Raw genomic sequence first — 18168 nt, 5'->3', positions numbered from 1 at the left:
ATAGCCAAAGCACCTTAAAATAAAACAGAATTTGCAGGACCAGAGCTCAAGGCTGAGCCTTGAAATAATCTATGTTTACTCTGAAAATCAGGAGCCCTTTACAACCAAAAAATCTCGAAGATCTCACCTGGAGCATCTTCTACTGATATACTAGGCATCAGACCCCTATTCTTGGTGGGATCCCAGCCCCCTCTGAACTGAGAATCACTTGATAAAACTGAAATAATTATCGTGCTCTACAGTGTTCATCTCCCTCCAAAGCCACAAGGACCCAGAGACGTCGTGACCATTCTGGCCACTAGCGATAGGATGGATTTTTAGCCTCGGCTCATATCTCATCAACGGCCACTGCCTTCAGTTATTCAGATTGCAGAGATAACCAAGGCTTTCCTAACTATTCTCTCCCTTCTCCCCTCCTCACAAAGATTCTACATCCTCTAACATGACCTATAACTCAACACTCTGTCTTCACATCCACCCACTCGGCCTTTAGCCTCAACCACATTTACAAAATGTAGAACCCATCATTAGCCCCTATATTCCAAAGGCATCAAGCTCCAAACGCAAACCTACCTGCTGAAGTTCTACACAGTTACCATCCACTGCATCCACAGACCTTTAAATTATCTGTCTTTTCAGCTTACAAATGGTCACACGGACCAGCTCCTTGGATGTGTCCCCCGTTTGGGGCAGGATGTTAACAGTAAAACCACAGGAACAAGAGAGCGATATGACATCTTCGCTGACGTGAGCAACGACAGGAGGCTCTCTCCCCTCCCCCTCCTCCCCAGGCAGTGACCTTGCAAGCGCATCAGCACAGACTGGTCCAGCTTGGGGAAGAATGGGAGCTAGGAGGCAGGCGCTAGGCAGGGATGGGGAAGAGGGGAGGACAGGAACAGGAGGACGAATTTAGAGGTGCACGAGGACGAGCAGGGAAGCTGTTGCAGGAAAGATTGAACAACGGCGTCTCCACTCACCAGCAAGCCAATTTTGAAACACCGAATTAAAAATAATAATTTTTTTTTAAAGAACCAAATGTTCTTCTTCAAAACCTAACCAAAGATAAGCCGCGCGCGTGCGCGCACACACATATACACACGCGCACAGAAACACACACACACACACGCTCGCCATGTGCTTAGCACGGCTCGGGCCCCCGGGCTGGACAGCTCTGGCCGCCCCCTCACCTGCTGGACAGTTCTCCCCCCGTCCCCGCCCCGGAACCAAGGCCGCCATCCCGCCCCGTAGGAACCCAGCCCTGCAGCCGCGAGCTGCTCCCAGGCTCGAAGCCCGAACCCCCTCAGCATCCCGGACGCCCCCACCTCCAGCCCCACCGCCCCCATTCCTTACCGGCCCCTGCTCTGCCTCTTGAGACCCCCATACCCTCTCACACGCCTTTGGGGCCTCCTTAGAGACTCCTTCCCCCTGGAGCTCCTGTTCCCTCTCAGGATCCGTTTACCCCCGGGGAACCCAATTCCCAACACCTTCCTAGGGCCCCCAGTGGTCCAGACCTTCCTACCTCCCGGGCCTAGGGGGACCGGCCGGGCTCGGCTGGACGTCCCCGGGCAAGCCGGGCGTCAGTGGCTCCCCGACCCGGGCGCCGCTCGGAGCGCAAGCCAGTTCCGCGTCTGCACCAGGGGGCCGCGCACCACTCCGACTAGGTGAAGGCAGGGGAGGCTGAGGGGCGCCGGGGGCCGTACCATTCACCCCCGGGGGTGGGGGGGGACGGGGCTGCACCAAGCCGAGCGCCGAAGGGCGGAGCCGGTCTCGGGAGAAGGGCGTTTACGCACACACCTAGGCGTGAGGGAGTGGGAGCGCGATGGAGCGCGTACGTGCCAAGGGGAGGACCCACGGGAACGCTGTGGGTGTGCGTTGCGCAAACATTTCAGTTCGACACGGTAATACAGCCCATTTGATGATGGTACGTTCACTCTGGAAGCGACTTCTCAAAATAAGCTGCTCTCAGACTGTCTCGCCGTCCCCTTCACTTCACTTTCCTCCCCCCCGCCTCTTGCAGTTTGGAAGCGCCCAGCCGCCCGTGCAGGGAAGCGGCCGGCCGCGGCGGCGGAGCCTACCAACTCGGGACGGCGGGGGGGGGGGGGGGGGGGCGGGCGGCTTGAGGCCGGAAGGCGCGGCCGCGTTATCACCTACGCCCGGTGCGCTCCAAGGAAGGGGGCGTGGGCGGCGCCGCGGGGCCCGCTGGGAAATGCAGTCCAGCCCTTCTGAGAGGCTCAACCCGGGACGCGGCAGCCTCCTCTTGGCTTCAGAGGACTTTTTTTTTTTTTTTTTTTTTTTCCGGTCCCACAGGGCCTGCGGCACCAAGAGGAAGGAATTGTTGTCCTTTGATTTTCAGGAAAGCCGAGGCATTGGACCTGCACGCGCGAATACAGGTGCGCGACTGAGGCGTTGGTTCTGAAAAAGAAATCCAACACCCCTCCCCCAGAGAAGGACGACGCGCGATCCCTGAAGGGGAAGCAGGCCTCCCAGCCTCAGCACCTCACTGTCTCCTTACGGCGCAATGGGACTGGTAAAGGGAGGTCCCCTCTCACTGCCAAGGCTGTCACTTTGTGACCTGCCTCCCTCCTCTTGAGTCTGGAAGCGGACCCTCAAGGACACACTAGCTTCCCGCCTCCGGTGGGCGGGCCCCCACTCCCACCCCCCAATCCAGAAATCGGTTTCTCTCCTTCTAAATTCACTTTGGTCTTCCTACACAAACATCCTAAAGGAAATCAGTCCTGAATATTCATTGGAAGGACTGATGCTGAAGCTCAAACTCCAATACTTTGGCCACCTGATGCGAAGAGCCGACTCATTTGAAAAGACCCTGATGCTGGGAACAATTGAAGGCGGGAGGAGAAGGGGACGATAGAGGATGAGATGGTTGGATGGCATCACCGACTCAATGGACATGAGTTTGAGTAAACTCCGGGAGTTGGGGATGGACAGGGAGGCCTGGCGTGCTGCAGTTGTGGGGTCGCAAAGAGTCAGACACGACTGAACGACTGAACTGAACGGAACTGATAGAAACAGTGCCAGACCTCTCAGTGTGGCAGCCCGGAGGCATTTACGGCCAAGCCGCGGAGGGACAGTGGAGAATTTCTCTGGGGGCCCTGTGGGGGAAAACAGGAAGTGGTAGAAGCAGTTGGGCAGCGCCTGGAGAGCCTTGTGCAAAGGGGCCCCCAGGTTCATCCATTTGACAGGGTTCATACAGTGTTCACGTGGAGCGCAGTGTGGATATCCCGACTACCCAGCAGCCACAAAACTCCCAACCCTTTGACTCTCCTTTAATGCCACGTGAGGATCTCCTCTGCCCAGCCCTCAGGAATGTTTGTCCTTCATCTGGCTCCACCTCTAGGAGGCAGCCACCCAGCCTCAGTCATCCAGCCCAGGAAAACAGAAGACACGAAGGAGGAACTGTCATTCGTGCACGTCCCAGATCTCAGAGAGCAGCGGGGGAAGCTTCTTATCCTGCAGGCGCAGGGCAAACACTTGCTCTGAGTGGACACTGCTCAGTGTCCGGAGGCTCACCAGTTTCATCAGCATCCTTGGGAACATCAGTCGGTCCTAGGAAAGGAGAGGGACAAGTAGGGCCTTTTGTCTCTCCCCGGGCAAGAGGGGCCAGGGGAAGGGGAGTTGCGAGAGAGGCAGAGAAGTGGCTGTGCTCGATGCAGTCAGGGAGGGGTTCTAGAAGGGAGAGCAGGTGTGCTGGGGACGAGCTGTGGAGAGGAGGGAGGAGGGCCAGTGGGGAGACTCACATGGGGGTGGTGGATGGAGACGTAGGCATGCAGGGCCTCCACATATGTGTGTTGCAGCCTCTCTACCTGGAGCTGGTCCTGCACGTTGGGCCGGTCTACAGGTCACCAACAGAGTTGAGTGGCAGGTCTGGCCAGGGTCTCATTTCCATACCCCAAATCACAGCCCCAGAAATAGGGACCTGCCGCACCCAACCTCTCCCATCCCACAGGAACACAGCAAGGGCCTCCACCCCCACGATCGTTGCCCCACGGCGCCTGCAGCCCTCTCTGATTTGTCTCTCGCTGGTTTTCCCTGTTGCCCCTCCTCCGCACCTGCAGAGAAGATGCTGATAGCAATGAGCAAGGCAAACTCAGCATCATTTAGCTGCAGCTCGTTCATGGCTCTCGAGAACTCAAAGATGGGGTTGATGAACTCCACCTGCAGCCCTGGGGAGGAAGAAGAGAGGCTGGGGACTGTGGCATGGGCTTTGATGTTCAATCCCTAAGTCATGTCTGACTCTTGCAACCACAGAGACTGTAGCTCATCAGGCTCCTCTGTCCATGGGATTTCCCTGGCACAAATATTGGAAAGGGCTGCCATTTCCTTCTCCAGGGAATCTTCCTGACGCCAGGATTGAAGCTGGGTCTCCTGCACTGGCAAGCGGATTCTTTACCACTAAGCCACCAGGTGAGTCCCATGAGACATTGGCAGCATGGCTCAATTTGGGAAGCTACCAGGAAACTCAGAAGTCCCCAGGCTCTGCTGTGTAACCTTGGATAAGCTGCTTAGCCTCTCTAAGCCTCTTCTGTGAGGTGGGAATCATATCTGAACTTATAGAATTGTTGTGATGGTTAAATGGTAAAGCATACAGACCCCTTTGCACTGCACCCAGCATATAGGACATTCTGAATTAAATAATCACAATAATAATTCTGTTAGAATTCTTCTTAGAACTCTTCAGGGCCCCATATTACTAGAAATAGAGGCAACTCTATGTTTGTTTACAAAAAGACTTCTTCACTGACAACTAGCCTTACTTTGAATAGTAGCAGTTCATTTCATTTTCCACAGCACAGGGGAGACAGCAGTGTGCTGAGGGTGTGGACTCTGTTGTTGGACTCCCTGGGTTTGAGTCCCGGATCTACCACTTCCTAGGCTGTGTAACCTTGGTTAAGTTATTTAAGCTCTTTGGGCTTTGGTTTTCCCATCTCTAGGATGGAAATAATAATAGTACCTACCTCGTAATGGGTCCTTAGAATAATGAGTGGCACATATAATAACTGCCATATAAGTGTTTGTTGAATAAATTAAAAAAAAAAAATAGAACCAGTCTTCTTACTGAGAAGACTGAAGTTCAGTAAGTCATGACTTGTTCTAAAGGATAGCGTTCTAATGAATGTTTCTCCCAAACACAGTCAAACTCTCTCCACCCTACCCCATCCCTAGGTTTTCTCGGATGTCTTTTAGCAACCGTCTGCTAACTTTTCCATTCCAGGCTTCTCGATTAGTCACTTCCTGTGCTTTCACCCCGATGTTTATCAACTGTGTCTTGATCCACTTATGGACAAGCTCTGTTTAGAAAGCACTTCTTGGTGAGGTGTCCAGCCTTGAGTGGCGCGGAACAGCCCCCTGGGAGGACGAGCCAGTTTTAGAGTTTTATCTCCCGTGAGGGCCCACTGCTGCTCACTGAGTGAGCACCCCCAGTGTGGTCGGCTCACGTCACTCGTCACTCACACATGCAGCATATGGCAGTGGAGGTGGAGGGGGAGGGAGACCTACCCAAAGAGCACCGCTGTCCTCCTCCCCTCACTGAAAACATGAGAAATGAAAGACAAACACTACGGCATGAAAACCGCTTATATAAATGAATCTATAAATAGATGCAGATTCAGATGGCCCAAGTCCGTAAGTGCCTAAAGACACACGCAGACATGAGAACAGACAAGGGTTCAGAAGGGAGAGTGTTATGAAGGAGAAGGCCGTGGTTGGGTAGAGAAAGGGGGCAGGGCTGGGCTTCTAAAGCAGGAAAAAGTCATTATATCACTCCTATTAGGTGTCTCTACGTTCAAGCAGCACACTGGGCACTATAGAAGGCTAGAGGTGCCCACACAGCCCTCCCATGCCCTGTGGTGAAGGGAGGCCTACCTAGAAAGCTCACTGGGTGGCCTGTGATCAGACAAGAGCTGGCCTGAGTCACCAGAAACCTTTCTGAACTCTGCCCTGGAAACCAGGATCCTCCAAACCTGAGAATGGAGTCAGCATCAGCCCTATTTTACAGACCCACTGACTCAGGTGTGAAACCACTCAGTCTCCTGTTCAGCCTCAGTCCTGTCCCTCCAAAACACCCTCTACCTTCCAACCCTTCTCCCACAGCACAAACGGCACCAGCAACTGAATATGAGGAAACCAACACTGCTTAGTCTGCAAGCAAGTATCAGATAGAGAACAGCACTGTGACTAATTTTTGGAGAAAGTCCTCCAGCTATAGGATGGGGACAGAAATGTTCCCTCTTATCCTAAAACTGCCCCATCTGGGCATGTCTGCTGTGTTTTAATGCCAATGCCACGGCTCCTCAGAAAGCACAATTGAAAAGGAGGAAATCAGTCCGCATGATCCTTAAAGAGCACGTCTGTGAAAGGTTTTTCGTGATTGACTACAAAAGGGCTCAGTGAGGTTTTCAAGTATTTTTCCTAGCTTTTCTTCAAGCAAATCTTTTCTTCAAGCAAAATATTATTCAAAAGCACAACATATAATGCAGATTTAAATGGAGCTTCTTGTTTGGCTAAAGTTAGGGTGAAGGACATGTCTGCTCTAAGGTGACACTGTGGAAACCCTGCCTCAGGTTCCTGGGAGCACAGTCTGAGAACTACTGGCCTAATGCAACAGAGACCAGGAATCTATGTGGGGCAGTTAAGGGAAAACTATCAGGATTTCAACTTTCTGTCTTGGAAAAACAGGTGGGTCCTTCCCTTTGCAGCTGCCCAAACCCTGGGCCTGCAGCTCTGTAGTCGCTATGGACCCCCTGCATGATGGGACAAAATGCATCTGTCCATCCAGCCCAGCCCGTGTGTGAGTTCAGTCCTCACCTGCTTTGGCAAAGTCTTCCCGGTTATAACTGAAATCCTTGAGGAAGGTGATACTCTCACTTCCAGGGTTGTACCTCCGAGAGGTCTCCAGGAGCATCACCTGCACACAGTGATCAGGCTGGTCTCGACCTGGGGCACCTTCGAGGAAAGGGCAGCCCCTCATCTCTACTTCCCGGGCCGGGGGGGTAGGGAGGAGGACATGGCTTTCCAGGGGTCTGGCTGGAGGCTCCTCCCACAGACATCCTGTTCAGGTCCTCCCTTCACCCCCATGCCCGCCAGCCACCTCAATCGCAGACGTCTTCAGCAGGGCGATCTGGTCCTCCCGGCTGAGCTGCAGGAAGCCTGGCAGCTGTTTGGCAAAATCCACGATCTCCTGCACAGAGACGATGGCCAGCTCGGTGAAGTGAGCAAAGCGCTGCTGACGGGCCTCCCGGCTCTGGGGATCTGGTGCCATTGGCCAAGGCTGCCCAGAAAGGCAAGGAGGAAGGAAACAGCGCCCTGAGTCGGATGTCAAGAAGCACCTGGGGCTCTGGGCACAGCCGTCTCGTCCCCAGGGCTCTCAGGTACCGTGACTCGAAGCTGGTCTGAGAAGGAGCGCCTGTTACACAGCTGCTGGGCAGCCACCAGCTTCTCAATCATGCCCAGCTGCTCCGGGCTGAGCTGGGGCAGGACTTGGGGAGGTGAGGAAGCCCTCGGGGGTGCAGATGTGGCCTGAGCCTGTTCCTCCTCTTGCCGCTTCAGTTTCTTCAGACGGATCTGTTCTTCTGATAAAACACCTGAGGAGAGAGCAGGACAGGGTGAGGAGGGGAGAAGTGGGGAGACAGGAAGCAGGGATGGGGCACAGGAATAGTTTGAGGCTCCAGAAAAGCAGAGAGCGTTGGTTACAGACAAAGAAGATACAAAAAAAAAAAACAAAAACACATGCTATGTGGCATATGGGATCTTAGTTGCCAGACCAGGGATGGTCAGAGCCCCCTGCAGTGGAAGCTCAGAGTCCTAACCACTGGACCATAAGGGAAGTCCCTAAAGAAGAGACTTTAATCCACTCTTAGGAAGGCCTGCAGACTCAGCTGCCTGTCTGCCCCCAGACCCTGGCAGCCACATGTCCCCTCTTCCCCATCAGCCTGACCGCTCCCAGCTCCAGTGTCCAGACACTCACACTCCTCCCGCATGCCCGCCTGGCGGCACTTGCGAAGGCGGCACTCCTGGCACTTGCGGCGCATGTAGGTGTCCATGGGGCAGTGGCCCCCGCTGTGGCAGACGTAGTGTGCCCCTTTGATGACACTGCGGCGGAAGAACCCCTTGCAGCCCTCGCAGCTCAGCACGTTGTAGTGGAAGCCGGAGGCCTTGTCCCCACACACGCTGCACAGCTCGTTCCCCAGCATTTTGGGGGCGGGCCCCTTTTTCCGCTTTTGTGGACGAAGCTCTGGATGCAGAGAAGAGCCTTCATGTTCTTCTTCGGGGAGAAGGCTTAGTGCCCAGCTGGCCACTGGCCTGAGCACTCAGTGACCTTCATTCACTTCATTATACCAAGACTAGTCTCTCTATTCTAAGAAAGAGCTCTCATACGCCAAGCTGTCCTAGGTGCTGTCTGAGCCCTTACAGGCGCTGATCCTTACAACAACCTACAAGATGGGTGCTCTTATTATTTTCATTTTACTGAGGCTCAGAAGAGCCTAGTGTCCGACTCTTTGCAACCCCATGGACTGTAGCCCACCAGGGTCCTCCATCCATGGGATTTTCCAGGCAAGAATACTGGAGTGAAGAGCCTAAGACAGATGCAAGATTTACACTCAGATCGCTTACGTCTAGTTGACGCCAAAGCCTTTGGACTTAACCCCGATCTCGTAAGGTAAAGAGCCCTGATCCCAGATCCAGGGAGCCCCCTCCTCCAAATCTGGCAGCTCCTCACCTGTGGACTCTGGAGGGGCCTCCACACCAGAGAGCAGGGCCGCGGGCTCTGGCGCCTCCAGCCCCACCCTCGAAGTGCCCCCAGCAGACTGCGGTGTGCTGGATTCCTCCCTGAGGATGCACTTGCTGCTTCCCAAGGGCTGGCTGCTTGCATCTTGTGCATCTGGTTCCCACAGCTCCACTGCAGAGTCTGAACCCCGAAAGACAGACAGGGTCTCAGGTCCCCCGCATTCTCCTGGGAAACTGCAAGTCTATCTCCACCCACAGAGGGCAGCAAAACGTTGGCTCTGGCTCTGGGACCCTGGGATTGTTGTGGGCTCTAGGGTGAGCCACTTGTAGTCCCCTGCACCTCAATACCTTAAATGAGGATGTTAACCTCTATCCTTTGGGTGGGGCTGACGTCCATCCATCTCAGAGATCAGACAGGACTCTTGAAAGCCAAGCTGGGTAAGCCCTGGACATGCCAAGCCTCCCCAGCAGCAAGCCCGGATTGAGAAGGATGGCAGGTTATCTGCAAGGGCTAGGCACGAGAACCAGGGCAGAGGTAACCCGGGCAGAAGGAGGTCAGCAACACCCACAGCAGCTCTGAACTGCTCTCCAAGGGAGGGCAGAAGGCAGGTCATGTAGGAGGCTGATTCCCGCGGGAGGAGAGGAGCCGGGGCTAGGCTCAGGGGAGAGGGCTGGAGTGAACACGCTTACCAGGAGATACATCAGGCACAGGAGCCTCCAGCCACAAAGACATCTCTTCCCGGAGTCCTGGACATTACCAAGGGACTGTCCTGCAGGAAGGATCCAGGTTACACTCTTCCCAAACTGGGTCCCTTCCCCTCCTGATTCTGCCTTTATCTATCCTCACATATCAGCTTATGCTTACCTGCCATGTATGTGTTAGCACCTGTGCCAAGCCTTTCCATGCCTTCCTCACCACATCCCTGTGACATCAGGGCTACTCTTAAATTCAGTTTACACATGAGGAAAGGAGTTACAAGACACGAAGAAAATTGCCTATGGCCACGCAGTTAGGCAGCGGTAGAGCCGAGGTAGAGTCCCAACTCTGGTCTCTCCGACCGTCGACAACTCTGATGTCTTGGCTACCCTGCCACCTCTTCTCCCCGGCCCCGCTCCAGGCTGTCAGGGAACGTTTGACCCCCAACCCCCACCCCGCCCCGCTTCTGTCAGAACCCCCTCCCCTTACTCCTGCACTGGGGACCGCCGGCGTTGGGCCGGACCCGGGACAAGTTCTGGGATCCAAACTCCCTCCACCCCGCGATAAACACCACTAGTTAAGACAAACCTCCCTCCTGCCACTTCCCGGGACAAAATTCTCCCCTCCGGGAGTCACCCAAGTTCACCTAGAAGACCTCCTCCCCCGATCGCGACAAGTTATTCTGGGGCTTAGAGCGAGCGCTGCGCTTTCATCACCATCCTCCCTCGCTGCTCCCCAGAGACCCCCTTTCTAAAGCCCCGGGACACCCCGCACCCCCGCCCCCACTCCCGGACACGCAGACGCAGAGCCCGAGGGCAGAGCTGAGGCGCAGACCCACCGGTGCCCGGGCCGCCAGACTTCCCGGCCGGGGCAGTCTCTGGAGCCCCCTTGCTGGGAGAGCAGGATGCTGCAGTTCCCGGGTCCGCAGGCCTCGGCGGCGGCCGGGGCGCCCGAACTGAGCGAGACAGGGGCCGGGAGCCCGGGGCCAACCGACTGGAGCCCGGGCCTCCTCGCCCCCGCCCCCGGCGCTGACTCCGCCCCTGCCGGCCGGCCGCCCCCTCGGCCCGGCGCCACCGCGGCCCCTGCCCCCCGAGCCCGACGGCCGCATGTCCCCGCAAAGCGGCCCGCGGCTCTCCCCTTCCTCTCCTCACCCCGGCGGCTCGGAGCGGCTCTTACACAAACCGCTGCCTCCCAGGCACCACCACCACTCCACTCCCCGCAGCCTCCAGAGTCGTCCCCTCCCCTCCGGAGACATCTCGCAGAGCAAAGGTCCCGGCCCGGCCCGGATTGCGACACCGAGCCCCAGCCTGGTTTCCCAGTCTCCCTCCGCCTTCCCTGCCTCGGGAAGGGGCCGAGCAGCTCTTCCCACCATCTGCAGGCCGGGGCCAAGCTGCGAGAACTGCAGGGGTGGAGACGGGCAGGTTGCTAGGGCTTCCAGGGAGTTTCTGACTGTGGGTGCCCTGCGGGGGGTGGGGGTGGGGGGCCTCCGAGAGGGGAAGAGGCTGGGGGGAGGCGGGGGTGGAAAGAAGTCGCTTCAGCACTGGACGGTCTGGGATGGGAGGCTGTAGCTCTGGGTACCAGCCCGGAGGACCTGAGAGCATGTGTATAGGAAGGGTTCCATCACAAGTGAAGGCAGGCCCTGTCCTGCTTCTCCTGAGACCATAGCCCTGCCTTCCTGGAACCCTGCTGCCTGGAACACCGAGGTCTACCCTGAAGGTGGACACCTCATTTTATTGATTTTACCTCCCCTGTAACAGAACCTGACATAGAGTAGAAACAAGAGTAGGTACTGTGGTCCCGTTTGTTGAATGAATAAGTAAACAAGGAAAACAGTTTGATCCTCTTCTATCCTATACTTGTTATCTCGAGTCAGTTTCATCTCCACAGCATTGCTTCAGTGCACAGGCTCTGAGCTCAGGTTTTGGATTCAAATTTGGGCCTTGCCTCTGCCTCTTTTTTGCTGTGTGATCTTGATTAAGTGGGCTTCCCTGCTGGCTCAGGCTGTAAAGAATCCGCCTGTGATGCAGGATACCTGGGTTTGATCCCTGGGCGGGGAAGATCCCCTGGAGGAGGGCATGGCAGCCCACTCCAGTATTCTTGCCTGGAGAATCCCATGGGCAGAGGGGTCTGGCAAGCTATAGTCCATGGGGTCGCAGAGTCAGACACGACTGAGCAACTAAGCACAGCACATAGCACTTGATTAACTAAGTTACTTAATGTCTCTGAACCTCTGTTTCCCTATCTTTATAACAGGGATAATAATAATGGCTTTTACCACAGAAGGTTGTCGTGGCAATTAAACAATGTATCAGATGTATCGCGCCCAGTAAGAGTACTAGAGATGGCAGCAGCAATCAGCCTCCCAATTCCTTCTGCAATGGGTCTTCCCATCACCTTGACTCTGAACACTACTAACCTTCCAGTGCTTATTCCTATACAACCCCCTCACTATCTCTTCTGGTCCTTGGAGCCATCCCAGGAGGGAGGGAGGGTACAGTAACTCTGGAGAACACTGAGCTCAGGTCAGAGCCTTTCCCAAGACCACACACAGTCAGCGGCCGAGCTGGGATTGGAATCCAGATGTCCTCACTTGAGTCCCGTCGTCCTCTTTCTCCTGCGTCAGAGTCCAGGATGCTCATCTCGGTGCCTCTCAGGTCTGCTGGACCAGCTAAGTGCCGAGATGGGTGAAGGTTGGGGGTGGGGTGGGGACTGCAGTGGGAGAGGCAGGGGCCCCTGGGGATGCTTCAGTGCAGATGTGGGAAGCAAGGGGCTGAGGTTACTGCTGGTTGCCCCCCCCTCCGACTCCCAGTTTCCTGCTCACAGGCTCTTCCTGTTTTGCTGTGAACTCCAGTTCCCATGGGTCCCGCATTAAAGCAGAGAAGGACAGGAGGCCAGGGCGGGCAGCCAGAGGGCCAGACACGGAGATGACCAGGGCACCAGGGAAGAGGAGAGGGAGCAGGGCAAGAGTGGACACGGGGTGGGGGGAACTGGGTGGGAGAGGGACTGGGCGAGCAGAAACAGCAAAGAGCTTGGTGAGACGGGAGGAAGCTCAGGGTGGGGCAGGGGGAACGGGTGGAGGCTGGGGAGCAAAACTTGAGAAGACAGCAGGCTGGGCGGTGTTGCAAAATCTGCCCATGTATTCATTTTCACATTTCAGAAAAGCCCCTCTGACGCCCCCCATCTCGAAGTTCTGCCTCCAGCTTTTGCTCTTGTTCCCTCTCATCACGAGGTCATTCCCTCACAAGGCCGGCACCCCAGGCTGGGCATCTCTGAGTCATGAGCACAAGGCCCCAGCTGTCCTGAGAAGGTAAAAAACCAGGGACTCTGGCTCTTGGGCAACTGAAACGGTTCCGTCTCAAGCTCGCACACCCTCTCCCGGCTCCCTTCTCCTCCAGCGGCCAGGAAGGGTTGGCGCCACTGAGACACCCAGGCACTCTGGTCTGGGGTCTGATGACCTTTCTTCTGGGAGTCGGGAGAAGACCCTCGTTCACTCCAGATCCTCAGCTCCTCTCCTCACACCCTCGTCTCCCCCACAGGCCAGGACCAACGACCACACGCCAGCCACCTCTGTCACCCTCTGACCCGGGCCAGAGCCGGCTGCTGAACAAGCAGCTTAGGGCGCCATCTCTCCCACGTCAGGGAGTCAGCCTCAGCCTTGTCTCAGAGGAGGAAGAAGCATGACTGCCTGAGTTACTCCTTCAGGTTACAGGGGTTCAGGAGCCTCCCCGTGAGGGGAGAGCAAAATGGGCAAAGACCAAAACCTGTTGGTGGTCTTTCCACAGGGGTCCTGGAGACTAAGGACTGGGCCAGCAGTCAGTCATCTGCAGCGGGAATCACCTCTCACTTTGCCAGACCCCCAAACCCACCTACCAGTCTCCAGGAGGTATCGGGTGTAAGGCCTCCCCGTCCCGTGGGGGCTTTCCTGTGTGCTTCCTCCATCCCGAGAGGAGGCATCCTGCCTGGGAGCTCCATTTAAGATCTTCCCGCTCCCCACAACCTCCAGAGGGAATCTGAAGCCAAGACAGGCGCATCCCCCAGCCCCAGCCGTGGTCACATGCACCACTACATAACTGCCCTCAAAGCGCTCCCCTGAAGCAGGCCACAGGGTACACTTGGCTTACGGAGGAGGAGGGGGGCAAGTGCCTCCTGCTGCCTCCCTCATGATTCTGGAAGGCTGCAAAGTGTGGGGAGTGGGAGGTGGGTGGGTGGGTGGGGTCATCTTTCAGGCCAACCAAGTAACTTCTCAACCTCCCAATCACAGGACAGGGAAGAACCCAGGAATTCCAGGTCCGTGAGTTCAGAGATGATACAGACGGCAGAAAGGAAAAAAAGAAAAGCAACATTTATTAGGTCCTATGACATACATTTATCTTTGCAGGTATTATTTTATTTCTCCTTATATATAAAACCCCAAGAGGTAGTTACTAGCGGGGGAGGAAATCTCAGATTTGAACACAAGTGTAGCTGACTCAAAAGCTCAAACTCAAACAAGAAGTTTCCACCTCACTCCATTACACAAAACTACCTTCCCAACTGGGAAAAACAATGACCTCACACGGATTTAGGTTCACTTCTGCCAACAAAGAGTAGAGCAGTGGTTCCCAAACCTGGCCTCCTTTTCAGAGATGCTGATTTATTTGGCCTGAGGTAGGAAGGGGATGACAGAGGATGAGATGGCTGGATGGCATCACCGACTCGATGCACTTGAGTCTGAGGGGACTCCGGGAGTTGGTCACGGACAGGGAGGCCTGGCGGGCTGTGAATCATGGGGCCCCAAAGAGTCAGACACGACTGAGCGACTGAACTGAACTGGACTGAGGCCCATGTATCCATCTACACATCTATTCTTTTTGCAGCTGTAGCTAAGAATCAAGATGTGGGAACCACAGAACCATCTGGTGGAAAACATGCGGAAGCTGGGGGTCCAGAAGTCAGGGCTCCGCTCTCGGCTCTAACATGCACTGTGATGCAATCCTTACCCTTCCTGGGTTTATTCCTCACCATCAAAACTGAAATAATATCTTCTCCATCAATACTTCCTACATCGGATATTTGCAGGCACAAAGAAAACAGAAATATTTGAGCAAGTGGGAAGAAAAGCAAAAGATGAATTTAAGGGATTTTTGTTCTACGTGCCAAAATTTAGTAAGCCTGAGATTTACACTCTGATATCACAACAGTCTGGCTACTTTGCAAGGAGAGTAAGGGGCATATTAAAATGAAATATTCAACAACTCCCATTAATATGCAGAATTTTGCCAATTAACCATGTCCCGTCCAACCCCATCCCCGTGAAAAGGTTTCCTTTGCTAGAAATCTCTTTATTGAAAATATCTGGAGGCCACTGAATATAGTTAAACAATGCAGTTTGAGTAGCCTGTGAGAAATAGCCCATTATAAGGAAATTTGACTAGAAATCAGAAAACCTGAGTTTTAATCCAGTCTCCTAAATTGTGTGACCTTGGACAAGTCACTTCCTCTCTTAGGATTTGTTTTCTTATCTATGAAGAAAAGGGGACTAGGTTACATCAAGGATTCAGAGATGCTGATTTATGAAGCTTATTAATGGTCTTCATGAACTTCTTGGGATTGTGTACAAAATTCTATTTGTGTGTGGACATTTTTCTGGAGAAGAGACTAAATTTTCATCTAATTCATAAAGGGGCTTGTGACTAAATAAGGCTAAGAACTTTTTGACTACCCAGCCTTCAGCTCTCAATTTCTATTCACTCCTCCATAACAATTTTGGAAGCAAAGTTTAGATCCTGAAATATATGTAAATAATTCAATCTGGAGTCCTGGGGCAAAATAATGACTCTGCTTTTTTCCACATGTTCTAATCAGGTTTTATTTCTCCAATGATCTGAGGTAATTGGCTACTCGGGGGCAGACTGAATCAAAGCATCTCAATGGCCTTTGACCTGACTTCCTGGGGCAGTGAGTCCCTCCCCAAGTTCAGAGTCACAAAGATCTGAAGCCAGACTGGCTTCACCTTATCCTAGCAATGAGTGCCCAGCAGGCCTCTGTCTGATTCTGTGGAAAGCCCATCTACTCCTACTGTACGATATCCTCTTTTCCCTTACCCCTATAATATCTCCCCACTGGTCTGAAATGTCTCCCCTGAGGATTCACTGCTTTGGTTTTGCAGCCTGAACATCCTGTGCAACCCAACCCCTTTGAGAAGAGGCACGGCATCTTGATTCTAATCATCTAAAACTTGGAAGTGGACGGGTGGGAGGAGAGGGAAAAGCACTGGAAGGGGAAGTGAGAGAGCACCTTAAGCTCTGCTCAGGAAATGAGCAGTAGGCTAGACTGGGACCAACCTCAGGCACACAGGAAGTCCAAAGGGCTGGTACACCCTGTGCCCTACACCCCGAACAAGCCTTCTTTCAGGGAATAAGAGCCCGGGCCAAGGCTCAAATTCCACCCGAAGTAAGGCGTGTGGAGACAGGCGCCCTGGGCCACCCCTCGCCTCAATTCGGCACGGGCTCTGGCTCTAGGTCAAGCCTGCCGGCACCCCCCGACCCGAGGGGGCGCTCGCTTTCCCGGCCACGGTCCAGCCGAATACAAGAGCCACCTTGGTAAGGGTGTCTCCACGAGCAGAGGCAAAATCCACACTCAGGGGTCTCTTTACCAAGACGAGGTCTTCAAACCCTTTCTGCAGGGCGAGGTCGCGCTACATTCCCACGCTCCTCCTCCACGGCAGGATCACGAACCTCCTACAGGAATTCCCTCCGGGATTCCTCCTCCCACCATCCCTGCCCCGCGCCTTTACCAAGATGGCGGCAAGCGCACTTCCGGCGTGTGTTCTTAAGGGTGCGTCCGGGTGGCTGCTGCAAGTGTCACCCAGAGGGTTCCACCCTCTGTGCTGCATAGACTACAGCGGTGATGGCGGGCAGGCGGTTTGCCTGGAGCCGGGCGGCTCTTATGCAGCTCATTCTTGGTGTGAACCTGATGGTGATGTCACCCACCCAGGCCCGGACTCTGCGTTTCGTTACCTTGGTAATGAGAAATGGGGTCGCCAAGGGCTGGCCAGTGCTAGGAGGGCACCGGGCTGCTGGTGGAGGGAAGGGCGGGGCTTTGCTGGGGTCTAGGAGGGTCTGGAGGAGTGGGGAGACGACTGGCTTGCGGGGTTGGGGGCAAGGGTTCGCAGTTTTTGTGAAGCCCTGGGGTATTTAGGGTTGGGGGCAGGGTGAACGGAGCTCTGTATTAGAGGATAGATCGGTGAGTCTGCCTTGGGAGTGGGATGTAGTTCAATGATTTCTAAGAGACTCGCTTCCAAGGCAGCCTTTGGTGATTTTTTCCAGTCCCCTCCCCCACAACACACCTGTATTGCTTTCATTGCTTTCCCTTTCCCTCCTGTACTTTCGGTTTTCCCAAGGCCTCCAGCGGCATTGCTTAACCAAGTTAAGAGTCTCTGGAGGCGGCAAGAAGTTAGTGACTTCTAGTTTGGGGTTTTTCGCAGTGGGTAGAGTTAAGGCTCTCAACATGGGGCAGAGGTTGGCTCTGTGTCCACACCAAGAGGACCCTCTGACCTCTGGGCTAACCACTTTCTTTCCTCAGCTGTACCGACATGGAGACCGCTCTCCAGTGAAGACATATCCCAAGGACCCCCATCAGGAAGACAAATGGCCCCAGGGCTTTGGTCAGCTAACCAAGGTGGGTCAGGAGCCAGCTCGCTCAGGATGAGCTCTAGAACTGGTGACCTCTAGAGCAGGCTGCAGAACTCACCAGACTGCTTTTCCCCATGTGGGTGCTGACTTTGGCCACATTTCTTCAGCTCACTTTCATCTGTGCCCAGATTAAAATGGGCACTCACAATGCACGCACAATCAACCCCTTAATAAACGACTTGTGGGATCAGATTAACCCATCTGCTTCCAACTGCAAGGTGGAAAGCAGCCGGGGCTAGCCCCCATTGTCCTCATGAGCCGTCCCTCTCCTCCCGGGCCTCTTAACCCTCGGCTTTGCCCACAGGAGGGCATGCTGCAGCACTGGGAGCTGGGCCGGGCTCTGCGACAGCGCTTCCGTGGCTTCCTCAACGCCTCTTACCACCGGCAGGAGGTAAGGCTGGGGACTCGAGAGGGAAGGGACCGGCTGTTCTCACCCGCTGCCCTCGGGGAGACTACCGGTGACCCGGGCACTGTGGCCTGCCTCCGTGCATCTCTGGTTACACCTGCAGGACGAGACGTCCACGGGCTGTCTGGAGCAAAACTCTGGAGGCTGAGTTGCCCCTGCTTGGCTTGGGAAGAAGCCAAACTGTTCAAATATCCAAGCCCAGACCTAAGGGCCGTGCAGAGTAGTTTCCGACTCTGTGAAGTAACTCAGGCTTTCCATCCAAGTACTGTTACGGGCCAGGCACTGTGCTGGCACTGGGTGTAACAGTGCATCAGCCAGATCCAATCTGCATCTCTCAGGTTGTTGCTGTTTCCTTGAGGGCCGGCCCTATCCAGATCTTGCCCTTTCTCACTTCTTCCTTCCTTTTCACAAGCACTTATCTCTGTTCCTCATCTTATTTCCTCTCCTGCTCTCTAAGCCAGTTATTAAGCTGTGTGTGTGTGTGTGTGTGTGTGTGTGTGTGTGTGTGTGTGTGTGTGTGTGTGTGTGTGTGTGTGTGTGTGTGTGTGTGTGTGTGTGTGTGTGTGTGTGTGTGTGTGTGTGTGTGTGTGTGTGTGTGTGTGTGTGTGTGTGTGTGTGTGTGTGTGTGTGTGTGTGTGTGTGTGTGTGTG

General features: G+C 54.7%; 3 protein-coding genes across 60 annotated transcripts in view; 1 reads left to right on the top strand and 2 right to left on the bottom strand.

The window, feature by feature from the left end:
* Positions 1 to 2043, bottom strand: part of MADD (MAP kinase activating death domain) — a 39723-nt gene extending 37680 nt beyond the window's left edge. For 15 of the 50 annotated variants that reach the window (XM_040259179.1, XM_040259184.1, XM_040259189.1 and 12 more), the window contains exon 1: positions 1926 to 2038. The gene's annotated coding sequence lies outside the window, so the exon portion shown is untranslated. Of the gene's footprint in view, positions 1 to 573; positions 1028 to 1519; positions 1617 to 1925 lie in introns of those variants that run through there. The other 35 variants (XM_040259215.1, XM_040259216.1, XM_040259217.1 and 32 more) reach the window with 7 other exon arrangements.
* Positions 2044 to 3263: 1220 nt separating this feature from the next.
* On the bottom strand, positions 3264 to 16215 carry NR1H3 (nuclear receptor subfamily 1 group H member 3). Of its 8 annotated transcripts, none has more exons than XM_040259161.1 (10): positions 16017 to 16215; positions 9433 to 9512; positions 8735 to 8923; positions 7982 to 8248; positions 7390 to 7598; positions 7106 to 7285; positions 6823 to 6922; positions 4068 to 4181; positions 3756 to 3850; positions 3264 to 3564 (listed from the first exon to the last, which is right to left on the bottom strand). In XM_040259161.1, exons 2-10 carry the CDS (start codon positions 9473 to 9475, stop codon positions 3418 to 3420), a joined length of 1344 nt encoding a protein of 447 aa, XP_040115095.1. In that variant the 5' UTR covers positions 9476 to 9512; positions 16017 to 16215; the 3' UTR covers positions 3264 to 3417. The 8 variants fall into 8 exon arrangements, with proteins under 8 accessions (XP_040115095.1, XP_040115093.1, XP_040115094.1 ...); XM_040259159.1 differs by lacking the exon at positions 16017 to 16215 and adding an exon at positions 10591 to 10678; XM_040259160.1 differs by lacking the exon at positions 16017 to 16215 and adding an exon at positions 10028 to 10218.
* Positions 16216 to 16269: 54 nt separating this feature from the next.
* The window catches only part of ACP2 (acid phosphatase 2, lysosomal), a 7122-nt gene continuing 5223 nt past the window's right edge, over positions 16270 to 18168 (top strand). For both annotated transcript variants that reach the window (XM_040259174.1, XM_040259173.1), the window contains exons 1-3: positions 16270 to 16441; positions 17003 to 17098; positions 17417 to 17503. In XM_040259174.1, coding sequence (XP_040115108.1) covers positions 16328 to 16441; positions 17003 to 17098; positions 17417 to 17503 — 297 coding nt within the window. In that variant the 5' untranslated portion in view covers positions 16270 to 16327. The remainder of the gene's footprint in view (positions 16442 to 17002; positions 17099 to 17416; positions 17504 to 18168) is intronic.

This window comes from Oryx dammah, unplaced genomic scaffold, assembly GCF_014754425.2.
Source record: "Oryx dammah isolate SB20612 unplaced genomic scaffold, SCBI_Odam_1.1 HiC_scaffold_17, whole genome shotgun sequence".
NCBI lineage: Eukaryota > Metazoa > Chordata > Mammalia > Artiodactyla > Bovidae > Oryx > Oryx dammah.
The sequence above is the reverse complement of the archived record's forward strand: the minus strand, read 5'-3'. Positions and strand labels throughout refer to the sequence as shown.